At 42.6% G+C, this 27,689-nt stretch overlaps 3 protein-coding genes across 3 annotated transcripts in view; 2 read left to right on the forward strand and 1 right to left on the reverse strand.

The window, feature by feature from the left end:
* The first annotated feature begins 754 nt into the window (after positions 1-754).
* Positions 755-2,710, forward strand: SLC10A4 (solute carrier family 10 member 4). Its single transcript, XM_074155114.1, has 3 exons — positions 755-1,158; positions 1,374-1,584; positions 2,195-2,710. The coding sequence occupies exons 1-3, from the start codon at positions 770-772 to the stop codon at positions 2,708-2,710; spliced, it is 1,116 nt and encodes a 371-aa protein (XP_074011215.1). The 5' UTR covers positions 755-769.
* Positions 2,711-3,439: 729 nt separating this feature from the next.
* Positions 3,440-4,833, forward strand: ZAR1 (zygote arrest 1). The gene is made up of 4 exons (XM_074154953.1): positions 3,440-4,264; positions 4,351-4,443; positions 4,528-4,602; positions 4,690-4,833. Exons 1-4 carry the CDS (start codon positions 3,440-3,442, stop codon positions 4,831-4,833), a joined length of 1,137 nt encoding a protein of 378 aa, XP_074011054.1.
* A 3,315-nt stretch (positions 4,834-8,148) lies between these two features.
* FRYL (FRY like transcription coactivator) overlaps positions 8,149-27,689 on the reverse strand; it is a 100,047-nt gene continuing 80,506 nt past the window's right edge. The window contains exons 54-61 of the mRNA XM_074154741.1: positions 25,959-26,166; positions 24,516-24,665; positions 21,187-21,285; positions 16,611-16,679; positions 13,234-13,251; positions 12,193-12,303; positions 10,626-10,822; positions 8,149-10,274 (exon numbers count right to left, since the gene is read on the reverse strand). Coding sequence (XP_074010842.1) covers positions 10,016-10,274; positions 10,626-10,822; positions 12,193-12,303; positions 13,234-13,251; positions 16,611-16,679; positions 21,187-21,285; positions 24,516-24,665; positions 25,959-26,166 — 1,111 coding nt within the window. The 3' untranslated portion in view covers positions 8,149-10,015. The remainder of the gene's footprint in view (positions 10,275-10,625; positions 10,823-12,192; positions 12,304-13,233; positions 13,252-16,610; positions 16,680-21,186; positions 21,286-24,515; positions 24,666-25,958; positions 26,167-27,689) is intronic.

Raw genomic sequence — 27,689 nt, forward strand, 5'->3', positions numbered from 1 at the left:
GCACTCTTGGATGTGATTTTTGGGGTGATGGACAACCGTTTCTTACCCTGGTTTGAATACTTGCGTGCCCACGAGCTTATCTGCTTCCTCCACCTGCATCAACTGCCCTGTAAAGGTATCACCCTTCCTTACAAGCCTCTGGGAGCCCACCAGCAGAAAGCGGTGCCTCCCCAGCCTCCTGGAAGGGCTTTCCATCCTTTCTCACCCACTCCCGCAGCCGACAATTTGCCTGGAGGGAGAACGAGCTTGGATGTCCCCCACCGGAGGGGGACTGGTGCTGCCCACCCACATCGGGTGACATTGCGACGCCCATTGCCTTTTTGATGCCGATGCCAAAGTAACCCCCCCGGCCCCCGGGAGGGCGCAGGCGGCTCCAGAAGCGGGCTGCCGGGGGTCGCGCCGGGGAAGGGGGGGGTCCGGCCATGAGCCCCCGCCTCCCCCTGCGCTTCCCCCCGCCGGGGCCGGGCGGCGCTGGCGGCCGGGGGCTGGTGGCCGTCGAGGCGGCGACGAGACGCCGCCCACGCCGGGGGACGGCCCCGCGTGGGTCCGGGGACGGGCGGGCGGCGCCGGCGGCAGACGGCGCGACCGACGGCGACCGCGGCACATCGGCGGCGCCCACCCGGGCCGAGCCGGGCCGGGATGCGGGCTCCGCCGGCCGCCGGGGCCAGCCGCCTCCGCATCCCGCAGTGACTCCCCCCTCTCCCCGCCGCCCAGCTCCTTCCTCCGGGGCTCGGCGGGGAGCCGGCGGCTCCCGGGGGCCGCGCAGCCCATGGCCGGCTCCGCGCAGCCCCCGGCGGCGGCGGGGGACGGCGGCGGCCCCGACGGCGGGTCGCTGGCGGGGGGCGGCGAGGCTTTCGGGGACCGGTCCCTCAGCCAGGGCTTGAGCGTGCTGGTGGGGCTCGCGCTCTGCATGACCATGCTGGGGCTGGGCTGCGCCGTGGAGCTGGGGCAGCTGGGCCAGCAGCTGCGGCGACCCGTGGGGCTGCTGCTGGCGCTGCTGGGGCAGTTCGTGGCCATGCCGCTGCTGGCCTTCCTCCTCGCCCTCATCTTCGCCCTGGACGAGGTGGCGGCCGTGGCTGTGCTGCTGTGCGGCTGCTGCCCCGGGGGCAACCTCTCCAACCTCATGTCGGTGCTGGTCGACGGGGACATGAACCTCAGGTAGGGGCTCCGGGACGCGGGGAGGGTTGGCTGGGCACCTACCGGCGGGGGGGCCGGGACGGACGGGTCTTACACGGATCCCGGCGCACGCCTCCGAACCGCCCCCCCCCCCTTCCCTAAAAACCCTGCCTGCCCGGGACTGCGGCTTCCCGGGGCTGCCTCCCGGCCGGGCGGGCAGCGATCCGGTGTCCCTTTCGTTCTCCCCCCCGGCGCAGCATTATCATGACGGCCTCCTCCACGCTTCTGGCGCTCTTCCTGATGCCCCTCTGCCTCTGGGTCTACAGCCGCCACTGGATCAACACGGCGCTGGTGCGGCTGCTGCCCCTGGGGGCGGTGAGCCTGACGCTGGGCAGCACCCTCCTGCCCATCGGCCTGGGGGTGCTCATCCGATACCGGCACCCCCGCGCCGCCGACCTCCTGGTTAAGGTAGGCACGGCCCCGGGGGACGCGGGGGTTGAGGGTCCAGGGGGTCCAATGGCGGTAACCTTTCTGATCCCTCCGAACCGATGGGAGCTTCACACAAGCATGTTCCGCTACTCAGGTGGAATATAAGGGCGTATAGTCGACATAAAAAGCTGGGACGGAGATGGAAAGCGAGGGGGGGGCAGATTACCCGCCCGCCAGCACCCCAGGAGGCAGCCCGGGCCCTGGCGCAGAGGCATTCCCCGGTATCCTGCTGTCTCCCTGCTCCCCCTGCACCCAGGGCTAGCGGAACCAACCCGCAGGCACACCGACACTTCCTTAAAACATGCAAACAAATTAGCTTAATTATAAAAGGAAAAGTGAAGCACAAGCCCCGGCTTTCTAGTTTCCCAGCAAGTCACCCCAGAGCAAAATGATGGAGGGCAATTTCAGCCCCTTCCTTTCCCGGGATACGATCAAACACCACCAAAGTCCTGAGCCGGGAGCAAACCCGGGAAAGGCGGCACAACCACAGTTTGCATTTTAGACTCTGTAATAATCCTTTAGCATCTATGCTTATCCTTTTAAACTAATAACCCCCGTGTTGTTTATCAATGTCTGTATCTGTTGCCAGATTTCCCTCTGGTCACTCTTGGTGACTCTGGTGATCCTGTTCATCCTGACTGGGACCATGCTGGGCCCAGATCTGATGGCACATATTCCTGCCTCCGTCTACGCCATTGCGGTGCTGATGCCTCTAGCGGGGTACGCCTTGGGATACGGCTTAGCCACCGTCTTTAAAATGCCCCCGCACTGCAGGAGAACAGTGTCTTTGGAAACAGGGTGCCAAAACGTCCAGCTCTGCACCGCCATCCTCAAACTCACCTTCCCCCCGGAGCTCATAGGGAGCATGTACATGTTTCCCTTGCTTTACGCGCTTTTTCAGTCGGCAGAAGCGGGACTCTTTGTGCTGGCGTACAAGATGTACGGGAGAGACAGCTACAAACAAGATACGCTCGGGGAAGAGGAAGACACAGATATTTCCTACAAGAAACTGAAAGAAGAGGAGGTGGCCGACACTTCGTACGGCACAGTGACCGCGGAGGAGCACAACTCCATTCAGATGGAGCCGACGCAGACGGCGCTGTAAGGGAGATAAGGAGGTGACACCCGGGGACGTGTGATGTGTGTTGTGCTTTCCACCGGGCTGGGGCCGCTCTCGCCGCTGCGCAGGCGGAGCTGCCCGGCCTCCATCGTTTCTCCAGCCGCTCCCATTGTACAAGGTGATGTGTGTTTATTACCGTGACAGTTGTATTTCCTCAAAAATACATATGAAAAAAAAAAGAAAAAAAAAAAAAAAAAAGAAAAAAAAACCCAACAAAGGAAAAAGTATCCCTGCGACGCAAATAACCGTCCGTCTTCATGCAAGGAGGCTGCTGCCCGCCGGAGAGTGGCAGGAATGGGCAGGAGGAAGGAGACGAGTGTTTTGCAGGGGTGAAGCCAACGCGGTGCCGGTGCGGACGGACGGGCAAACCACCTTGCGCGCGCGTTACCTCCGTGCCTCCCACCCGCTCTGTAAAAGCATCGCGCTCATTGTTCTCACCATAAATACATGGCGAAGCTGAACCATACCCGTGTTCCCCGCTGATTAATCCCGCGGGGGTAATTAAGGGCTGCGCTGTCTGATTCACCAGGAGAGCTGCGCCGGGAGGGGGGGGTGTGGGGGGGATCCCCCGCCCGAGGCCCCGCACCCGGCAGCGATGGGAAGGGGCCGCCGAAGCCGGCGCCCGTCGGGGGCGAGGGAAGCCCGGCCCCGGGCCCGCCCCGCCCCGGGTGTATTTAAGGCCGCCCCCCCGGGGGCTGCCCCGGGTTCGGCGCGATGGCGGAGGAGGCGATGGAGAGCTACCTGTACGCCGCTTACCACCCCTACTCCTACCGCTACCCGCCGCCCAAGGGCAAGGGGGGGTCGGCGGGCGGCTGGCGACCGCGGGGCAGCGGCTACTTCTCGGGCTACGGGGAGGCGGCGGCGGCCGCCGAGTACTTCGACAACTACCAGCGGGCGCAGCTGAAGGCCATCCTCTCCCAGGTCAACCCCAACCTGACGCCGCGGCTCCGCAAGGCCAACACCAAGGAGGTGGGCGTCCAGGTGAACCCGCGGCAGGACGCCTCGGTGCAGTGCTCCCTCGGGCCCCGCACGCTGCTCCGCCGCCGTCCCGGACCCCCGGCTCCCCCCGCCGGGCCGCGACCCCGGGAGGCGGAGCGGGAGCAGGAGCAGGGCAGCCCCGCCACCACCAGCACCCGCGCCGTGCGCTTCCCCCGCACCATCGCCGTCTACTCGCCCATGGCGTCCCGCAGACTCACCGCTTTCCTGGAGGAACCGGGCCCGGAGCCGGAGCGGCGGCCCCAAGAGGAGGAGAAGGAGGAGGAGGTGGCGGCCGCGGCCGTCGTCGAGGAGGAGCCGGCCGCGCTGCGGGAGCAGCGGGAGGCGGAGGCGGCCGCCGTGCGGGCCAGCTGGGAGAAGCCCCCCGAGAGCGGGGCCGAGCCGCTGGGGCAGCGCCCGGCCGAGCCGCGGGGGCAGCGTCCCCCCGCCACCCCGGAGCCGCCGGAAGGGAGCCGGGAGCCGGCGGAGGAGGCGCGGGCAGAGCCGCCGGCCGCCCCCGAGAAGCGGGAGCCGGCGGCGGGCAAGACCCGTCTGCGCTTCCAGGTGAGGGGCGGCCCGGGGGCGGGGGGGGAGCGCAGTGGGGCCCGGGGGAAGAACCCGCCCCCCCGAGTAACGGTTGTCGCCGGCAGTTCCTGGAGCAGAAGTACGGGTACTACCACTGCAAGGACTGCAACATCCGCTGGGAGAGTGCCTACGTCTGGTGCGTCCAGGGCACCAACAAGGTAGGGCGGGCTCGGACCATCCCCGGCTCGGCTCGGACCATCCCGGCCCCTCCGCTGATCCCAGCCTCTCCCCCCGCCCCCCAGGTCTATTTTCGGCAGTTCTGCCGGACCTGCCAGAAGTCCTACAACCCGTACCGCGTGGAGGACATCACCTGCCAGGTAAGGGACCCCCTGACCTGCTCCGGGCCGCCCCCGGACGCTCGCCCACCGACCGACTCGTGGACCGACGGCCACCTTCTCCCCCAGAGCTGCAAGCAGACGAGGTGCACCTGCCCCGTGAAGATGCGCCACGTGGATCCCAAGAGGCCCCACCGCCAGGACCTCTGTGGGAGGTGCAAAGGGAAACGCCTCTCCTGCGATAGCACGTTCAGTTTCAAATACATCATCTGAGTGGGATGGGGTTGGGGTTTTGGGGTTTGTTTCCGTTTAGGGCTCTTCTAGAAAGCTGCAAGTTGAGCGGAATTTTTTTGTTGTTGTTATTGTTGGAAGGTACTCGGTGAGGTGTAGCTAGGAAAGCACGCGAATAAAGGTATTGCAAAGCACGCTCAAATGATCGGGTGGGTTTGTGCCCAGCTCAGAGGGCGCATATTGCAACTTCTGTAACTTGCATAGGGGAAGAGCCTGCAAATAATATTTTGTAGTTCAGTGATGGTCTTGGCAGCAACTGACTCAGGACCTTGTAGGATCTCAGGTGGGAAAGGCTGTCTGTTACTGCTCCTACCCTTGAACTAATTATACACCTAGAGTTCAACATTAAATTTACATCTACAGTAGGTAGCAGAGCATTGCTCATGAACAAAACACCTAATAGTATTCACTTATGGTGCACACTTCCATGTAGACAGTCTCCTGCACCTGTTCTTCATCACTAGAAAATGACTGAGAAATGCTGTGTAAAAGCTAGGTCACTTCTACTGGTACAGCTGGTCTGCATTTAGCTAAATTGGTGTTCTGGTCTTGTAGACTAAAGCCAAAGAAAGCTCGTGACTAATGCATTTTCAGGGACAGTGCTCACAAACTGCTGGGGAAGGGAGTCACCGATGTTATGGTCTCTTGGTAAATTAGTTGCTCATCCTTACTTCCACAAGGTTATCAAGTGACACTTCAACAGCTCAAAACATGATGCTGCATCTGCCTGGCTTCCTCCTGTACCTGCAGGAGAAGCACAAGAGCTGTGCACTCAGTGGCTTACGCTTGAAGAGTTTGATCTAGCTATGGTTTAGGTGTCTGCCATCGGGAAAGGATAAAATTCTCACACCCTTCTGGGGTTGGGTTTGCAACTGGGAATTGTAGTTCTGGTGTTTGGTAGTAATGGGAGAACCAGTATGGTGACTCCCGGGTGATGCTGTCTGAGGCCTGTTGGTGCTGTCAGCGGCAGTGGCCTCTGCAGGGACACCGCGCTTCAGCAAAGCGCTACAAGCCGACTCTGGTTCTACAGCATCACCATCTGAGCAGACTCACAAGCCAGTAAAACCTACAACCCACTAAGTCTACCCTGTAGCCAAGGAGTTGCATAAACTTGGAGGAAAACATAGCATTCTCAGAAATGTAATAAAGCTGTTAATTTTGAAATTGCACATAATAGTGCACAAAGCCTTTTGCAGAACTCTTGGGGTAGCTTCTATTTGGGAAGACTGATTTATCTTGGCTGTACTGAACATATCTACACCTGTACCCAGCTTTCTTGAGAGCACTCTGTTGAAGACTAAAAGGGGAACCTGTCTGTGGAACAGCTTCAGTGCCTAGTGGTCTTGCATCTCTAAATGGAGGCTAGTGTATGGCAGGGTGGGCAAACGTTGGCCTTCTTGCCAACAGATGTCCATTTAGAGGGGCAGCGAGTGTTAATGCTGTTGGCTTAACTCATCTTGCTGTAGGTTCCCACTTTACTTCAACATGCCCCTTGAATTTGCTGCAGTAACTGAGGCTTAATGCCTCAGTGTCAATTTATTGCCAAGTAATTTTATTTATTCTTGTTCCATTCATTATTGTAGCAGCATGAAGCATCCTGGGAGCACCTAAACCTACCACCCCCCGGGATGGGGTACTGCGTTATTTTATGCTTCTACCTGCAGTATTTTCCCCTGTATCACAATAAAAGGAACGATCCCTTGATAGACTCAGACTTTCACAGTAAGTTCTATCCTTGCCCTGTTAAACTTGCAAAGTGCAACTGGAGCTGAGCAATCTTCTGTTGTAGATGCGTGTGCCTTGCACTCACCTTTCAGTAATGAGAAGTAGCAAAGTCTCCAGCTTGAGGAGGAACACAGTTGAGGTCACCTCTGCAGCCATCTACCCATAGTCTGCCTCAGCTTGCAGTTGCACCTGTGATCTGGGATTTCTTTTTATTTCCAAGCCCATTTCCCTCCAAGAAAGTTCTTCACTATGTTCTCCTGTTTGCCTTCTTTCTCATTCTAGCAGCTGTCGCCTGTTCCTGATGGATGCAATAAGAGTGTGCTGAGTCTGTGCACCTTGGTAATGAGTTTGAGAACTTAATCTCAGTGCCGTGTCAGTATGAAGTCACATGGCAGCTCATAGCAATAGGAGCAGTCGAGTGCTTCCTGCTTACACAGATGTCCTCGCAAGCACAGCTTGGAAGGTTACTTGCTGTGAATATGGTGACTCTTACACAATTATTATCAGTAAAATTTAGTACAGCTTAGAATCGTCATCCCCACCAACTACAGTCAAAGCAGGAGTTGCTTCTGTTGGTAAGATGTAGAGCAGGCCTGGCCCATCTGAACTGTATGGAGTGATTCAACAGCAGCTGGCCCAAATGAGCAGTTGATGAAGGCTCCAAGCAGCAGGTAGCAGCAAGGAGCCACCCCTGCCTTCATCTGTGAGGCAGATGCTACTGTGAGGTTTTGAGGCTTGGAGGAATAGTGTGCAATGGGCAGCACTACTGGACAAGCTTTCCTTCATCCTGTAGCATCCCTCGGTTCTGCAGTAGCTCTACGTGTCATTCCTCTTACATAAATATGGTCAATGCTTTTACTGCTCGATGCCCAAGTACAGTTCCACATCCTTTTCCACTTCACTGCTCTGTCACATCCTGGACAGCATCTGCTGCTTATGGTGGGTGCTGGTTCCTAGACTCAGCAGAAGGAAGGAAAGCTGCTTGTGACCTCTGTGACTGGCTTCTGTGATTATGCAAAGCCAAAAGGAACAGCCTTCGTGCTGCCAGTTCTTCAAAGATATCTTGAACTTGCCCTGCACAGCTTTTTTATAAAGATTCGTTTGCATGTGTTTGCTCAGCCAGCCCTGTATTTGCTGCAGCTTAGAGAAGATGTCTGATGTCTCACTTGTTTCTAGAGAGCTTTACCAAAGCTTCAGGTTTTGGCACAGACCTGGCACCAGGTAAATGCAGGGCGACAGCTTACGCAGCAGTTGAATGAGTAATTTTGGAAGAGCTTCACAAAGTTAAAGCAATATCAAATGTGTGATTCCGCTCCAGTGGGCCGGTTCCACTAGTCCTTGTAAATGGAGGAAGATGTATAACATAAGGAATTATGTATATAAATTCAGGTTTGCGTTGCATGAGAAATCCTTTAACAGCTTCAGAAGATGCCTTGGAAAATGCTGTTGCATTGATAGGGCATAAAAGGAAAAAAACGTGATTTCAGGGCACCCAGGCCTCTACTGTCAGTGTTTCGGCTGTTTAGCTAAAGTATTTAAACTCTAGCTTGTAAAAATACACAAAATGACAGATACAATGTCTTTATTTTTACAAAAAAAGCTGGTAAAAGATGATGTAAATAAAAGTGTAATGCGCCACTAAATAAAACTACTCATCCCCAGTAAATACTTATTAAATAATTAAGAACACCATCTACAGTACCACAAAACCATCAAAATAATTCAATTTTATCAGGGACAGGGAAAAAAATACAGTGATTATGGATGTGCCTTGACCAGTTACAGAGCTTGTTAGGATAACAATAACTACTGTCAGCAGTCCAACAGCGTGCACAGTGCCTTCAATTAATGCAGTTCAGCATAATTACATTTCTAGTGGGGTCCAATTTCCCCAAAAAGGCAGAGCTAAGAATTTCAATTCTACATTCTAAACTCTGGAATTAGAGCCCATTAAAAAAAAAATCACAGTGGGTAAGAGATGTATATAAAAATACTGGGTGTTCCTTTCAAATCACAGGAATCATGGGACTACATTCTTTTTTCTATTTTTTTTCTTGTCTTCATTTTTTTTTTCTGTTTTTTGTTTTGTTTTGTTTTTTTTTACAAAATGCTATTGGTTTCAACGGAATCCAGTTTGTTTTATGCTACAGACTTTGACACTGAACGATGAGTATATTGCCTGTTTGCATGTTTTGGTAGTCAGTATTTTTTTTTTTTTTTGTCTTTTTTTTTTTTTTATATAGTCCCAATTCCCTAGGCTTAAGTTGAGTCATGAAGATGCATATACGTGCATTCAAACTCCTCGAACCCTGCAGACTACTCAGACTGCAAGTAAAGTATGTGACTACCGATAGGGAGAACCCCCCCCCCCTTCCCCTCATAGCTTTATACACCTACTGTCTTAACAGTGCATTGCACAAATTTACAAGAAAAATACTGGTTTTGCACTATACAGTTTCTAGAATATATACAGAATAAAATAAGTTAACTTCTAATGAGAATTGCTGATGGGCAGCATATATCTTTAATATACATTTTAAAGTCTCTGCAGGCAGCTACTTTTTGGTTAGTTGTTATCATTATTTGTAACATAAGCACTGATCAGAGAACTGAGCAGCATTCCAATAAAGTTAACAGATATATTATTTCTTTTAGAAACACTGGGAAATCCCAGTTTAAAATATTATTAAATGTCCTAACATTTACACACTATGAGGATTAGGTCTAATAAAATAAAATTTCTTCAAAAATAATCTTGCAGCTCTTTTAAGCATGCTCTGAGACCTTATTTAACAATCATCCATACCTTCAAAAAACAACTGTCACATAGCCATACACTCTAACTCACACACATCATTTCCTTGTTACAGACACCAGAAGCAAATAAAACATTGAGAAGTCAACGGTTTTTGCAGTCGTAAGTCATTCTACTCATGTTTGACCACACATTCTTCATGACGTTGCAAAGTGTCTCACTGGGTATTAGATTGATGATTAGATCTACAACAGCTGGAAAGCCAGGAAGCCTTGCAGGTCTTCAGCCAAAATAAACCAGCCTTGATTTTAGCCTCATCCCACCTGCGATATTGATTTAACCTTTAGAGGCTGTTACTGCAAACACCATTTATAGTTATGTTACAACAGAAAATAATGCATATGTATGCATTACATTTAAGCCCTTTTCCTTTCATGTAGTTTTTATACAGAAATTTAATAAAAAAATACTACTGCCACACAGCTACTGTGTAGAAAGAGCAGTCAAGTAAGACGTTCGCTTCAATTCTCAGATTTTTACTTTTGATGAAACAATTTCTTGCTGTGAACTAACTGTGTTGGTTGTCAGGATTGCTGGAGGTTTTGTTTTTTTCTTTTTTTTTCATGAAAGGTGCTCAATAATAGTCTGAAGCGTCTTCATCATCAGTTCTTTTCTGACAGCTGTTCAGAATCCAGTGCTCACAAGATTAATTCCTGGTTTGATTTTCCCTAGAAGCTGATAGGATTGCACCATGCGTAGAGACTCCCGAATTTCTAGATTAAGTTCCATCAGCTTTGAGCTGGCCTCAGACATGTCTTGGTTGGAGCCTACTACCGCGAAACTACCAGTTTGACCAAGCGTCTGATGACGGAAATATATGTGCAGCAATGTTTGAACTGGATCATCTTCAGAACTGCCAAAGATGTCGTGGGGCCAGATAGATCTGTGAACACACAATTTGGATTTAAACATTAAAAAAAAAAAAAAAATTAAATGTGTAAATATTCTTGTTCTTTAAACAGACGTTTGAACAGAAGACATAGGAAAATGCAAGAGAGAGCTTTCTTCCATAGTCCTGATAGTTAAATTCTAAAGAAAAGTACTACTAGAATTACTTTTTTTTAGAATTGCAAAATGTGTATGAACAAGCTGGAATGAAGCAGCAGGGCTTGTCCTTTTCACTAAGGACATCTAGCGAGAGCTGAAAAAAACCTGGAATAGTGCCTATCCCTATCTTTAAATTAAAAAGGCCCATTAGCAAACTTAGGTCTGAAAGCAATCCTTAAGCACTTACCTGAAAGCCTTGACCTGTGCTACAGCTGACACAAACTCCTTGTTTCTCAGGGTTTCAATGAGAGAGTGAATAGCCGTTTCCGTGCTGGCTTGGGAAGCCTCTGCAATTTCAATTTCTTCGATACCACTGTCAGACGCAGCCTCAGCCTCCTTCAGACAGCTCTCCAAAAGAGCAAGTTCCTCAGACATGTTTATAACCTGAAACAAATAAAAGAGTTATCTTTTCTAGTTTAAATGTATTTTCAGTCAAATTAACTTCAGCAGATCAGACTTATATTTTTCCTCCTCTTTGCAATCCTAAATGAGAGGCAGAAAAAGTACTTCCAAATATTTCCTGCAGTTGCTTAAGTATACAATTAATTTAATGGCCCACACGTGCATGGCAGGTATTTGGACTTTCCCCAGATGAAGTTTCAATCTCAGTTCTTTTAAAATTGGTTTCAAAAAATAAATTTCTTTTCTCCCCACATCACTTAATAACAACTAAACTGACAAGAAGAATTAAACACTTTGGAAAAGTACAGTAGCAACTGTGTTGTTATAAGGACAACTTAAATACAAAGAAAAAAAATCTGGAGGACTGGTAACCCAGCAGAATAACTGTTATGCAGCCAGTGTATATACTGCTATCTTTGGCTGTAGCTCCAAGGTATGAGTTTAAAACAAGGCCATTGTTCAGAATATGAGTCTGCATCTGACTAACTTAGGCAAGAAGTGGGACTGGTGCAACGCTGACCTTCCACAACATTCTTCAGACAGAAATGAACTCACTTATTTGCAGCTTCTACAAAAATCTGGAAATCTAAGTGAAGAACATGCATCACTTTTTCCTACATTACTCAAAATTCAAAGATTTTCCTCCCTACTGTATCAAGCAAGACCAAGGCTATTTTTTTTTCCTGCTCCCCCTGTTTATTGCATTACAGACCCAGGGGAGAACTTTCAGCAGACATTATTAATAGCATAATGCATTCAGATTGACTCAATTAACATCACATATGTACCACAAGTGCACAGCTGAAGGACATGTTTTACTTCTGAAGTGGGTACAACTAAAAATCAGGCACAAGATGTCTAGAACACGTTATTAACTGCACTTAGGATGGGGACTGAGGTTGGGGAGTAATGGAGCGGTGGCCGAAGTGACAGAGTTATATATATCAGCTGGTAGCAAGTGATGGTGTTCGCGATAGCGAACACTGGGGTGATGGAAAGGGGCTTCATCCCAGAACTCTGTTGATTAGAAGTGATGCGCCTTGATTGTAGCTTGATTAGAATACACCAGGAGCACTACTGAAATATTTAAAACTCTCATCAGTGGACTCCCTGCATTCCTGTCTATTCAAGAGCTTTCAAGCTGAACAAAAATCAACACAGATAATTGAATATCTCAGAAAATTTTTACAAGCTCTACTTAAGTCTTTTATTAATTGGCTATAAAACAGCTAGTACCCTCCTTCAGTTTCTAAAAAGATGTCCCACTGATGAAAATGTTATCAAAATGTATTTTAAATGGTTTGGTTTTAAAATGTCAACGATTAGCAGCTAAATGACACGGTTTTCATTACCTCTGCTTCTTTTTTGATGGTTTTTACTTGGCTGATGAGTTTGCAATAGGCTTGGAACAGAAGCAGCAACTGGAAATGCAACTTGTACAGCCTCCGACACAACTCCAGCTCCTACAAACGTAAACAACATTATTATATTCAGGAAGCGCAAAACATCTACAAGAGACAATAAATGACAACTTCAGTATCGAACGTGAAAAATTAAAAGTAGTTATTTGGTTACTGAAGAAAATGCCGAAAAGATTTAGAAGCTAACGTAGCAGGAAGCTAATGAAAAGCAAATGAAAGCTTCGTTCAGTTCTAGATTTACAGGTAGCCTCTCTCACATAGGCTTAAAGTTTACTTTTTAACAAGAAGTTATATTTCTAAGAAGGGGGATGGGGTGGGATGTAAAGTGATTCAAAAGGCATTTTGAAATGTCATATTCCAAGACAGAGATTCATAGATCATTTATTTTATTGTTGATATTTTACTGTTTTAAATTCAAGATCCAAAAGAAGCAGTTGTGGTCTCTAAGTATGGAATCTTTCATAACCATTAATACAAATATGTAAGCACGGTATATAACCTGGCCCTTAGCTTACAACTGCCTGATGGACTAAGAGGAGAATAATTCCATTCTTGGAGGCAAGAATAATGTTTCCTTTATAAAAGGTAGCTCTGATTCTATTTTAGAAAATACCACGTGATATATTCTTCAGGAAATGAAGCAGCAGCATTAGCTTATGCACTCTCTTGCTTCCATTTTTATGTGTCTAAAACACTAGTCAAAGTGCAGACAGTATTAACACTGCTTTACATACAGACATAAAAGCTAGGGCTAATGGAATAATCTTCTATAACGTTCTACTAACTACAGAATCCTATTATCTACAAAGGACCAACAGTTCAATGGGTTAGATGATGCAAAATTGAAGCACACAGCATTTTTGTAATAGTCTATGACAAGACATCACTATGTCACAAATGGACGAGACAGATGGAGGCCAGTTTGGTGACTGACATGGTTAAGTATTTGATAAATCAAGAACCGTCACTTACTGCTAGAATTTCCATTTGCTAAGCAAGAAGATGAGCAGGTCACAAAAATACAAAGAAAGAAAAAAAGATCAAGAATTAGTGTAGGAAATAATTTTAATTAGGGTAAAAGATGTCCCAGGTAAAATGGAGGAAGAAATACAAGTAACATGCTCCAAATATACCATGAATGGAAAAAATTAACAGACTGAATTTGAAATGAAATTACTTGCTGCTATAACTAACGACAGATAGCATTGGCTTTGTTGTCCCACAACATGAGTAACATACTTCCCTCACAACCCTGTCTGGCCTTTATACATTGTGTAGTCTAAAAGGTGTGCAAATTTAAGGAAATCAAAACCAAGGACACTTAGGACTGAACATCTGTACAATGCTTCTTCCTTGTTCTGTACCACTATAGTTTAAGCAAAAATAATGCCTTTTAAAATTTGAGATGTAATGTTAATTCAGATTCTGAATCAGTTTAGAAAATTCTTGATTTTGCTAAACTCAATTCTCAACACCTCATTGTGAGGTTTCTGTAACTTAATTGCACTTGGTTTTTACAAGTTATTTTAGAAAATGTTTGGAAGAGAGCGATAGGGAGAGAAATCATCAGAAAATATATTTGTGACACTAGGGACAGGAACTTGACTTCTGTGCTTTGTACAGGGCTAAGCATATGGATGGCATTTAAGCAAGCACTGTGGTCATAGCAAACACCTGAAGATGCAACCAATGCCTGACTCCCACAGGCAGAAGCAGCTGAGCTTTACTAAGCACACAGTTATATATGATGTGTATAAGTTACTCACTATGTGCTTAACAGACTATAAACGTTGCATGGTTTTGTTCTGTGCTATCATATACATAGCACAACTATTTTATAAGCAAAATCACTGGGAAGAGATAAGATCTTGAACTGCCAAAGTCGACAAGAATTCTATGACTCACTTTAATGAAGCACAGAGAATCACACTTTGAGGAATGGCCAAGTTGAATATTTAATATTTTTAGTCATTAAGTTCCAGTGTTCTTTAAGCCAAGTCTCATTATTACTGTAAGCCATAAATAAACCCTCTCCCCCAAATCACACCTTGACAGCTATTCTACAAATTCAGGAGAGGTTTTCCTTTAAAAATGGCTTTGTACTGCTTCAGTGTCCTTCACATACTTGCTCACTTGAGAAACAATCTGATTTTTCTACCTGCCAGTCCTGTACTAACAGTCTAGCCAGAGTCCAGCTGCATTCTTTCAGGCTTGCGTGTAAGTACTAATAACAAAAATCCAATAATTAGGTTTACTTGCAACTCTGCTGGCAATGCACGAGCCAGAACAGAATTCATCTCACTATTCCTTAGCTGTATTGAGCACAGCGCTAAAAATTAGTGAGAAAATCTTATTTGTGTTAGTGAATGAAAAATATCTGCTGAATGAAGCAGCTCTGTTTTCCTAAGCAAGACAACACTTAACGCTAAAAATATGTAACTGGTTGACTGGACAGACTTGTCAGCCCCACACTCCATTTACAAGGACTTCTTGAAGTAATGATCTTACACTTGGTAACTACTGAATCTCCTTCAAGTCACTATAAGCTTCTGTGAATAAATTTAGAACTTCTGTAAATGATGTCTATTTATGAAGCAGGATAACAGGACTCTGCCTTCTCAATGGATACTGTATATTAAAATGATATTAACTGAGCCTGCAAGTGCAAGGACCACATAAAGAAAAAATTGCCAGCGTGCCCTGCTGGCTAGGAGTCAAAACCAAAATTGAAACAGGTCCCCACAAATAATCAATGTGGAATGGTCACGTAACTCCTTTTCAGACTCTTCAAACCCTGCAGAAATGGGAAAGAACAGACAAAACTGCCTCACTCAAAATCCTGGATTCTCTCTGTACAAGCAAAAATGAAAGCATGCATGGGGCTTTTCCTCCATTTCTCAGTTTCCCTAGATATACACTGGAAACAGTACCATTTACCTTCATGATAAAAAGAGTTATGTTCTAACAGTTAAATGTTAAACCAGCTTCTTGGTGACTATAAACAGCATTCTAAATAATAGGGACTGAAATACATAAATACTGCTTTTTTATTAATATACAGAACATTTACTGTATTGTAATAATAGAAGTTGTTACATATTTCTAAACGTGTACTAGTCAGCATACAAAGATGTAAACCAAGTGTCGAATACACTAAATGTTGTATTCATAGGCAAAGCAAAAATCCTTGCAAATGGCAGCAAATTATTTTGCTTTATTACCTATGCTTGTCTACATGAAAAAAAAAATTAAATACGCAACTTTATTGCAATACAGAAATTCAACAGTATATTATTACACTTTCCACTGCTCTAAAAATTCTGGAGCATTTTGTGATTGAATTAAAAAAATATACATATTTTTTATTATATACATATACATATATGAGAGCAAATGAAAACTGTATAAAAAAAGAAATAGTCCATGCACACAGCAGACATTTCTGTTGCTGAACACATTTTCAGCAGCAGAAACATGACCAAGTGCATCAATGAATAGAGTTTGATTGAAGAAAAGGAATAAAATTGGATTTGGGATTTTTGTCAAAATGTCAGTGTGAAAAGGTAAGTTCATCTGCTGCCTGCAATTCTACTTTCTTACATTTTTCACTGTTTTTATTACAGGATTCTAGATGGCAAGTTCCTTGTACCTACTAATGATAGATTTTGGATTTGCTTTATCATCTGCAGTGTCAATATTATGCAGCTATTGTTTTAAAAAAAAAAAAAAAGTCCTAGTATGCTTGGGGAGAAGCTATCACTTACTATAGCAATTAGTAATATTAAACATGGATGACTGCCACGCAAATACATACAAAATATTGAACTAATATTAATAGGTTACACCTATTGTTGTTAGATGATATTTTGACAGGAATGTTTAATGAGATTTTTGCCATACTGCTACTTTACTCCCCGTTCCTTCCCACCCAAATAATGGCTTCAAAAAGGTCACATGTGTTTGCATAGTACTAATTATATTAAATTCAGTAAAGGTTTTTGGCTAGACATTTTATCTGAGCATATAAGAAGAATGCTAATCTTTTTTATTCTAGAAACAGCTGCAGAAAAGCAGACTTGCTGGTACATAGATGGTATCTAGTCTGCTTATCTACTCAGTGTTATTAAGTCTAGAACCCAAGACGGATTGCCAACCTTTATTAAAAAGAGCCCTTTTTATTAGACCACTACTTCGTAAGAATCTGAGTTTCCAAAAGATACGATGATAACCAAAATGAAAAGCTTTTCATACATTTTTAATCTCTCTGCAAATATTGGAAATTTTGTGCAACAGAAACAAAGATGGTTTTGAATCTCATATCCAGAGGCTCACAAATGACATACACCTACCTGGGCATCTGTGTTAGTGCCATGAATACCATCATCAGTACCAAATGTTCTTTTGCAGTCTTCCAGCCACTGCAAAATAAATAGGAACGAGATTAAACATCATCTGAAACAGAGCAAACTGAAGACTGTGCTAAAACCATGTAAGACACTTCATCAGGTCTTGCACATTCTCAGATTACGTCAGTAATTGTGATAAGAAATCAACTGTTCACCAATGTTATTACCACTAATCGTTTCCACTCCGATATATCACACTTTATTGTGTTCCTTCCGTTGTAAATTTCCTGCAGCCCTCATTACCCCAGATGGGGCTAGTACACTTCAGCATAAATATTAACCTGTGATTGAATTTGGGTTCTGTTATAGTGAGATGTGCGGGAAGGTGGAAGCAGAAAAATCCCTTTCGTTAAATGAGATCCTATTTTCTCTTTACTTGCTGCACAAGGTTTACACTAACATGATTTCTCAGCATTTAAAAATATAGCACTAATTCTAATTGGAAAGTAAGAGTAAGCCTGTTCTGTTTCTTAGGACTACTTTAGAAACAGAAGGAAATAGAGCTCTCCTGTGTAACTAGATGCAAGCGCAGGTTTACTAAATGGAAAGAAAAAAAATTCTTCAATGGGAGTTTAGCATCACCTCCAGTTCATACAAGCCAGGGAGATTCCACTCCTTTTCCTGAATACAGGGCTGCATTTAACCCCAGTTCCTATAGCAGACAAGTTCACAATCTCAGTGGGTAATCTCTTCTTCTAGCTTTAACCAACCATGCAAATTTAAAAGCGTTAATATAAAGCATTTGGAGACTCAAATATGCTCTTATTGGACAATATGACCTAATCACCTCATCGACACAGTGCCCAGCATTATTTTCTGTACAGTGCAAACAACTGCAAGCATGAGGTAATTCGGGTATTACAGAAATGGGAATGCGTCACGTTGAGATAAAGTGCAGATTATCTTCCGAAATGAAGAACAGGCTCTATACATCCAAGGAAGAATAATTTAGCATACTGTGTGCTTGATATCTTCAGTCTCACAGGAAATCTTAGTGACCTTTTTCTAACCTTTGTCTGATGCAAGAAAAAGAAAAATGTGATTTCCCATCTGCTCAATTTAATAAAGGTTACTTAGTGAATTAACTGGGCCTGTGTGCTTATCAAAAGGAGAAATGGAATTCTCTAAACACCGCGGTGTCAGTTTCAATTAGTGACATGGATACCAAAGTACACAGCAAATCTCATTTTTCTTCTTATCTGACAGCATCCGTCGGTAACAATGGAATAGGTTTGCGCTGGAACAAACAGCATCAACAATTGGGAAGCTAGTATTTATTTTCACACACTGCCCTTTCAAGATCTTTTTAAAATCTTAAAATCAGCCCATATGAAGGGCATGCCTAGAAACATCATGATATACATATAACTTTCTATTTTCTACTACATTTAACCGAGACAGTATCTTTGTCCCTAATACACACATGAAGTTGAAGCAGTTTCCTTGCAAGGAAATAGAACTGTAGCTCCAAAAAGGTGGCAAAATTAATTTGCTAAAATTTTTTTACACAATAGATGTTCAGCACGGTAGAAGGATCTAAATTTTCTCTCTGGGAACAGCAGTAGATTATGTGACAAAATAATCTCCTTTATATGTTTGCTTTACATCAATTTATGTTTTCCCCATATAGCTCCCACAAAGTTTTAAGAAACTGCAGCCCAAGCCTCTTATTTTTTAAATTTGATTCGTGTGAGTGCCACTACAACACACAGCACTGGCAAGCATCATCTATTAGGTTAAACTTGCAACAACAATTTTTCATTAAAGTTAACATACAGAATTTTCCCATAGTTGATTCTAGAGGATACCAGATTAACATGCAAATTATATTTACTTAAATATCTGTTAATTTATATTTACTTTATTATCCAATAGTCCAACCAACTTAGTTTGATCATTTTTATGCATGTTTCTATGAAAAAAGCAAGGATCTGCAATAATCTCATTATGTGTTTTGCCTCAATACTTTTAGATTCAATAGGATACATAGCACAATTGCCTGCAATAACAGAAATTCAGATTTGACTTGAGGAAGTCTCTTTCAATCATTCCCTACATCCTGTTTAATAGGACAGAGTAAGAAAACCAATAAAACATATCTGAGAAGTAGCTTTGGAACATTCTTAGTCTAAATATACTATAAAATACTCATCAAACAAACAAACAAAAAAACACCTGAAGACCAACAGCTGAAGAAATGCTTTTATAAAAAAGCGTTAGAAAAATAAATTATCTGAGATAATTAGTCACTACTTCTAAATTAACATGCTAAATAAATACTTAAATAATGCACTGAATTAGCTAAATGACGTGCTATCAAGAGCCAGAAATAATTGGTCAAAGCTACAAATGTCTTCCTCTTCAGTACTGCTTCCTTCTATTTATAAATGATTAAATCAAAATAAAACCCTGTCAAAATGCTCTCAGTTATTTCAGCACAAATCCTTTCATCCTGTGAACCTTCTTCCTGCTCCAGTCACTCACAAAACCTGTGGCAGAAGACAGCCCGAGCACAGAAACATGTTACTGGACACCCTTTTGACAGCTGCACTAGAGAAAAACAACATCCTTTCATTATGATATAATGACAGAGGCCATCAAACTGATATCCATACTCCTTTATCAAGTAAAATAAAATGCAAACAAGCTCTTAATACCCAGCATGGATTTACGTCTGTATGATATGCAGAAGTGCAAAATTAGCTAAAAATACATCAAGTGAATTCCTGGCCACCTGAAAAAGGCACAATTTTAACTCATCGTACTTTGACAAATCAACCAAACAATACCATTTGTTATTGCTATGATAAACTGCAGGCTAAACGAGGAGTTTATTTACTGAGAATTCCTCCATGTTTCTAAATACACACGCATGAGTTCCTCCTTAACTTGCCTCTGACCCTGGGGCAAATCCATTAGCCTCTCTGTGCCTCAGTGTTGCTCTCTAAAATGAGGACTAAAATATATTATTTTCTCATAGGAGTGATGACAGCCTTATGCACTGGAGATTGTAATACTTAATGTCTGACATCGAGTAATCTTAGTCATTAGATGGGCACTTTGTTTCTGATTAAGCCTAAACAGCAAAACATACCTCATTATATTAGACCTCATGAGTTAGTTTACAAATTGTTATTACCACAGAGCAGGGTAAAAAATGCAGCAACTCTTTTCCAGAAATGCTGGCTTGGATCCTAGAAAGTTTATCTCCATTAACAGTGCTGTGTGGCATACTTCAGCATTGGTCTTGAGGAAACTGCACTTCTTTTGAAATCCTTTCCACAAAAAAGTGGATGTCTATTCAACAAATGAGCTGTCAGCAATCTTGGAAGGCAGAGGCCATCATTTACTAATAAACTCAACACAATCAAGAAACATGGAGCCACTTGTGCTGCAAAATACAGCTCTGCCAAGACGTCATGGCTTGAATTCTGGTTCTGTTTCGCATCACCCAAACTTGCCCTTATGGCCCTTGCCATGGCTTCACAGGCGGCTGAGATCAGTAAAAAGTTCCTTCAGATATATGTTTAGTTTTCCTAGGAATCATTTTCTCTCTACCACAAAAGCCCCATATATTCTCTCTTTCCCTGTACCTGAAAAATTGATTGTAGATCCATGTTTTCTTTTGGCTCTTGAAATGGAAATCTTACCTGTTTCAGTTTTCTGAAGTTACTACCTTCCTTCCTAAACTTCACACAAAGGTTCACAACAACAAATATACAGACCCTTGCTACAGAAAGTTTCAACTTTTAAACTTTGTGTTTCTTTGCAAAAAAAGGATATAACCACTAACATATAACTTGAAAATTAAACTGTATTATCCTAAATAACTGCCATAAACAGCGGCCTCAGTGGGATCCAGTTGCAGTATGAGACACCTAAATTTATGTATCTGTGTATGATATAGCTGTTTAAGCCCCCATTACAGTCAATGGAGATCCAGTCAACAAAAAGAAGTCTGAAGACCTCTTTAGCTGAGCAACAAATCAGTATTTATATTAGGATAAAATGTATTGCTTTCTTGATTTCTTTTCCTTGAATACTATGGGTATTAAGGCACTTAATTCACATATAGATAGTTATCTATAAACACCTTAATTTGGAGGTGAATCCCACCCTTCTAGTCTAATAAATAAGACAGAACATTAATAGAGAAAAAAATTACCATGATTTTTTGATATTCATGTTTAAAATATTTGGATATTTTTAAAAGAGGATTTTTAAATTAGGAATGCGCTTTTCCCAATGCTAGTGCATTTGTGCAATGTTATATATTCAAAGTAAATTTCAGAAATATGTGCAATATGTGCAAAAAAAGAGATGGAATTACACATAAGAAAAACCTCAGTTTCAGATTACACATATAGAATAGCAGTAAGAAAAGGAAATTGGATTTTATTTCAGGATTTTTTTTCCCACAGTTTACTTTTAGATATCTGTGTTGAGAGATAAAGACCCACAACATTTTCTTGATGAGGAGGTTTCTAGTATTTTTTGTTTTGAAATGTAAGAGACTCACCTGTTCTGCTGCCTCTCTTTTGACATTATAGGTATCCAAGTGTTCTTGGAGCTCTAGAACACTGAACTTCAATGTCTCTAGCAGGCCACAAGACAATAGCTGAAAGATAAAAGCAATCACCTCTATAGGCATGTAACAACTGACTACAATCCATATACTCTAATATCTAATTTATATAATTTGAAATTCCAAGTCCACATTTGGAAAACAATCAACTTAGAATTAGTTGGGTACAGACCATTTGTGACACCTTTGAGTTAGTAAACTAACACATGTAGCTGTACCAGTTAAATCACTGAGCAGTTTTGATTCCAAAATAAGAACGCCAGTACCTTGTTAACATCTGAAAGAGAGATTTCAAAGGGAGTTTTAGATCTTTCAAAAAGAAGAATATTTGATATACACACAGCTACCATAAATAGAACAGCGTGCAGCAGGAAAAAAGGTACTGCTGGATTGCTCCTGTAGCAACCTAAGGAGTGTTCAGTGAGAGTTACTTGCCCTTCTCAATATCCAAACTATACCACCAGCGAAGGCTTCAGTCTGAAGGAATTGGGAACTGTCAAAGCAGGAACTGTTGGATATTTGAAGGATTTCCTATTGTTTATGACTTTGGCTTTTTCTACATAGTTTCAAAAACCTCCTTCTTCCTCAAGGACTGCTACCTCAGCTTCGCCACACCATTTCTCCCTGCAGTTTTATTTCCACTTAGGTTTTTCTTATTAATCCTTCTCCTGTCACTTTCTGTAATAATCGTGCCTCTAACATGATGTCTCCTCCCTTGCACGCATTAAGAGCTCTGTACTTTTCTCCAACTCCTGTTACCTGGTACCTCTTGGTCAGCTTCAAATTGCAAGCCCAAGACTGTGATCACAAAACTGTGGCACGAGGAGTCACAGGGGTGCTCGTGTGTTTCTCCAAGCGCATCGAGATTATTATTCTACCACCACATTAAGACACCGCCACTCCCAACCTCTATGTCCACATAACCAAGAAGGAAGTTACGGCTCTGTGGCACGGTGCCACTCTGCACTCAATGTGTGCAATAACATCCAAGTGGAATCAAGTCAGTGGGCACCTTGTTTCAGCGGTAGATCAGGAGCTGGGACTCTTTAGCCTGGAGAAGAGAAGGCTGAGGGGAGACCTTATCAATGCTTATAAGTATCTAAAGGCTGGGTTGAAGGAGGAGGGAGCCAGACTCTTTTCAGTGGTTGCCAGTGACAGGACGAGGGGCAACAGGCACAAGCTGGAACATGGGAGGTTCCACTCAAATATGAGAAGAAACTTCTTTACGGTGAGGGTGACAGAGCCCTGGAACAGGCTGCCCAGGGAGGTTGTGGAGTCCCCTTCTTTGGAGATTTTCAAGACCCGCCTGGATGCAGTCCTGAGTAACATGCTCTGACATGCTCTGGGCAGTCCTGCTTCAGCAGGGGAGTTGGACTAGATGATCTTCATGGTCCCTTCCAACTCTAAAAATTCAGTGGAATTCAGTGAAATCCAGGAGTCGCTCCCAAATCACTCGTGAACCCGCACTGTGATGGAAGGGGACACCTTTCTGCTGAAAACTACTTTCTGAATGAATCAAAGGCCAAATTTGAATCAAATGCCAATCTTGTACACGAGTAGGCATCGCGTAGCCAAATATTTGTGCATGAATGTTATTTTGGATTAGCGACTCAGAAAGAATGAGTAAGAATTAGTAAGAAGTAATCCAACAAACAAGTAGGTCCATTTCAGTTAAATTATCTGGAGAGGAAAGATTTATCTACACAGTATTTGCCAATGTAACAACGCTAACATATCTCTGTGCATACATATGCACATACACACAAATTTGTATACTTTTGTGCATGCTATATTTATTATTCCTTTTTTATATTTGCTTTTTTAAATATATATATATACACACATATTTATTTTCTAAAACACATGCTGTTCTAGACAGACACTACAGTTAACTCTTCTTGTGGCTTCTTATCCCAAACAAATTTCTTCTTTTGGCCAATTTCTACTGCTTTTAAAGTGGCCTAGGTTGAGCAAAAAAAGATTACATATGGTTCCCTTGAAATGCACTATCCGTATCACATTTTTTATTATACAGTGAGAGCGTAAGACAGAGCTGCCCCTCAGCACCAAGGGAAAAAAACAGGTCAGGAGAAGAGTCTCATCCTAGGTCAAGGCCAAAGGTCCATCTATCTTTATCTCTGTGCCCCACCTGACAACGTCTAATAGCAGTTGCGTAAGGAAGGGCGAAACAGGGCACGCGTGTGGTGATCCACTTGCCCCAGAATGTTTTCTTAGCCTCTGTCAACATGCTGTTCTGCATATTCAAAAAAAAAAATCTATCCAGTCTATTTCTTTCAGGAATCTCATTAGTTACTTTTTGAAAACATGAGCAGACACTGTGAAAAAGGACAGGGTTTCACAGTTACACCTATGGACAGATTTCTCTCCTAAAGGGCTGAAAAATCCTAGCCTGCATGCTTATATCCTATATGGAAGCTGTTCCACGTATTTCATAACCCTTGTGATCTTTCTTGAACCCTTTTCCATTTCAACTCTACTTTCTCTGAGAGCAGGGGACCAGAACTGCCTCCAAAATTCAGCAGGTAGATATATCAGGGATATGTACACTAGCTCAATGATGTTTTCTTTTTTGCTGTTTCTTTTCTTAATTATTCTAGCATAGCTTTTTTTTTTTACTGCTGCTGAACATTGAGCTGACTTCTCACATTATTTTTTATTATAACCCAAGATTTCAACTGGCATAACAACAAACAATTCAAAGCATTCATTGTATATTTGTAGCTAGAATGTTGTTCTCATGCATCGTTGAATATATACATAAACAATACAGTTTAAAAAGGCAAAGTTGATGCTAGATAAGTAGTCTTCCTTCTTCTCTGTGCAAAGAATATAGAATAAATATGAAACAACAGGGAAGGTAAAGAATAGCAAGGGAATTTAAGTGATATCCAGTATCAATAAGTTCCCTTTCTGTTCACCGTTACAGCTGGAGGTTATTTTTGGAGAAAATGCACTTCCTCACTTGTGTTTTCAAATGTTTATGATGCACAGCAGCCACCTAACATCTTAATTCCTTTCTGATTTCAATTATAAAAAGCTTTTTTTTTTTTTTTACATCCCAGATATTTCAATTAGTGACATTAGAGAGCAACCTTTTAAAAGGAAAAAATGTGATTAACATACTTTATTCAAACCTTTGAAAATTCTTCCCAAGCAGTGCTATTTTCCAAATGTTAAAACATCATTACATAAAATGTTTAAGCAGACTGATAGTTCAATGTGTAAGTTTATGAGATTTTTACCGTTTCTGCATCCACGAAGACTGTTGGACATTCTGAACACATCATCATCACTTCCAGAGAACTTTTAAATTTTGTTCCAATGCGCTGTAGACTTTCACCAAGAAAGCTGACCGAATCATTTGTTATAGATACAAACTTTCTTTGAATGGTCTAGAAATTAAATCAGAAAAACATTTATTTTACACTGTATTTTACTATCCCTCCCTCCTCTGGATTTTTAGATAAGAATCTCAGGGCAAATTTCCATCACGAGCGCATATATTTTTGTCAAAAGAAAATGAACTCCCATTTTACCACTTTCAGGAAACGAATGTGTGAAAAGCAACTGCAGCTAAGCTTTGGTATAATACAGAGAAACTAAACCCCTGATGTCTAGATGAAGCTAAAAGACAAAAATCTAAATCCAATGACAGGAATTTCACAGCACTGTGGCAAAATATTTAGTTCAACTAAAAATGGAAAATGGGTATAGGTGCACAAACAAGTTATTCCAAGAATAAGGCAGAGTATGAATTTTTCATATATAAGTTACTTCATGGTACTAACCCCAACCCTGCCCATACACAATAGGATAAAATGTGTGGTAGTGTGGTAAAACAAAGGGAGGCTTTCACTGAGAAATTTATTATGATATATCAAACAGCAGGCAAAATTAATATTGGAGACATAAGAAAGGGTTGGAGTCATAAGGTCTTGGTTTGTAGTATTGAATTTGTTCTTAGCTCACTTGACACGCTGCCTGTAAATAAAAAAATGTGCTTCTATTCTGTAACAAGTTGCAAAAAATAATGTATGTCCAGGTGGTACCACTTGGAAAATGTAAAAAACCCCTCCCCTAAATATAGGGAAGGAGGGAGCCAGAAAAATTAAGCCATAGGTATTTTGTGTTGGATACCAGCTCTATGAGGTAAATATAGTTAAAGAGAAGCATTTGAAACTTCCAGCTTTAGTGGATCTCCTGGTGTTTCAATTACTTCTCTGCAGAAAAAAACCTTTTCTCATAAGACAGATGCCAGGTAAATTCATTAATGTTTGTCATGCTGCGATCCCATAATAATGTATCCCACAGAAAACCCAGGAGGAAGTCATAATTCTGTAATCAGCAGAGAACCCAGGTGATGTTCAGAAAATAAAAGCAGGGACACAACATGAATAAAGAGCTTACAAGAAACACTGAACTGGGTTTTTTTTGGGCTTGATTTTTTTTGCCCTGAGTGGAATCACTTCTGACAATGAATACAGCAGATATCCCATGAAAAAAAATAGTGTATGACCGTATAACATTTTTTTAGGAATGTGGGGTTTTTGTATGCCTTTGATTTGCTTTCTAAGGATTCTTGCTACCATAATCTTGTGGCTTGTGAAGTTATGGAGAGGAAGAATATTTTTGAAAGCAGGAGGAAAGGTTTCAGACAAGTAACCACACGCTGAAAATTCACTGACCTGAAACAGCCTTGAGAAGACGTGAAATGTATAGACGGCACAAGACCCATCTGTATCTGACAGCATTTGATTGACGTGGCAGCGCCAGGCTTGCTCTTCGTCATCGTATGCCACCGGTTGGAAAGCTGCCAATATGGCAGAAAGAAATGGGGAAGGAGGTGGGGAGGTTTGTACTTCTGGGAAACCATCCTGTTCTTCTTCATCTTGGCTACGAATAAGAAACAACAGAAATTAACTCCTCAGTAAATATTTTAGGAAAAAATCCCTTCATTTTGGTAAGAAGAAAAAAAAAACAAGGATTTAGAATTCAGAATAGTGTTTTGTAAATAAATAATCAGTCAACTAAGGTAACTGAACCAAAAGTAAAAAATCAAAACCTTTTGCTACTGCAATACAAAAATATTGCTTATACTCTGAAATACCTCTGAAGTTTATTAACACATGTTATTTCTATGCATATCTACAAACAAATGGCTATCTGTAGGTTATATATAGCTATATATACAGCGCTTTTTATATACACACACACAACTCAAACTGGTATTTTTTCCTTGCCCCCAATAACTGAATTAAAATTCAATTCTTCAAATTTTTATTCATCTAAACACATGGTACACCAATATCAGTAAGAAATTCCAGCTTTCCTTAAGAGAAACACAAGAGCTTATTTAGCAGTGTAATACTATTTCATAACTGTCTCAAGTAACATCATAAGTGAATGAAGATAGGTTGGAACACTTTCATTTTTATGGGCAATCAATTTAATGGGCTTCTGTTCAAAAAGCATTCTGCAGTCGTGCCTTCCATTAGGCACCAAACCTCCAATAAAAATATCAAACTATAAATTAATCAATGCTACTACTTACAATCGTTAACTTAATTGTTAAAATTTTCTGTATTACAAGGAATGATACATTTTGGCAGTTCTTGTAGAATTGTACTTACACAGCAAAAGTACGTGTGGGAGGATTCTAAGTACAGATAGTTTATTAAAATAATTTTTTTAAATACATAGCGTTTTTCTCTATAACAACAACCTCATTCACAGCGGCACCACGTGTCTTAAACAAGAATTAAACATGTCTTAAACAAGAAGTGTGGGTGCTGGTTTTAGGTATATTCTTTTAAGCAGCACAAAGCTCAAAAGCTAAGATGCAATCCTTTTGACCAGCATCTGTAAGCACAGCTTCGAAAAGCTTTGCCGATATTTTCTAACTAGTGTATCAACCCTATACATAATCTCTCTCAACCCTTAAATGATCGCTCTGACAGAATATACACTAAGTCTATGTTCAAATATAGACTAAGTCTACGTATTATTAAACCCAAACTTCTGAACAAATTTTAAGTATGAATGAGCCTATGAACAATCTGGAATTTCTTTGTGGTTTCTTGTGGGTTTTTTTTTTTCTTTTGGGTGATTTTTATTTGTTTGTTTGTTTGGGGTTTTTTGCTTGTTTTCCCTCCTTCTTAAGTTGTTTCCTTCAAGGGATTTTGGGTTTCACTTTAAATATGACTCAATCAGCCAGGACTTACTATAATTTTTCCTCTCAGTAGTTATTTTTGCTCTCCATATCAAAAATGATATTTTACTTTAAAATGTCTTAGAAATATACAAAAGATTGGTTGACCTTCACACTGAAAATAAACCTTGGGTAAATTCGAAGACAAACTGGCCTGACTCCTACAGGAGCTTTGATTAAAAAAAAAAAAAGAAAAAGAAAAAACCTT

This window comes from Numenius arquata, chromosome 10 (genome assembly GCF_964106895.1).
Source record: "Numenius arquata chromosome 10, bNumArq3.hap1.1, whole genome shotgun sequence".
NCBI lineage: Eukaryota > Metazoa > Chordata > Aves > Charadriiformes > Scolopacidae > Numenius > Numenius arquata.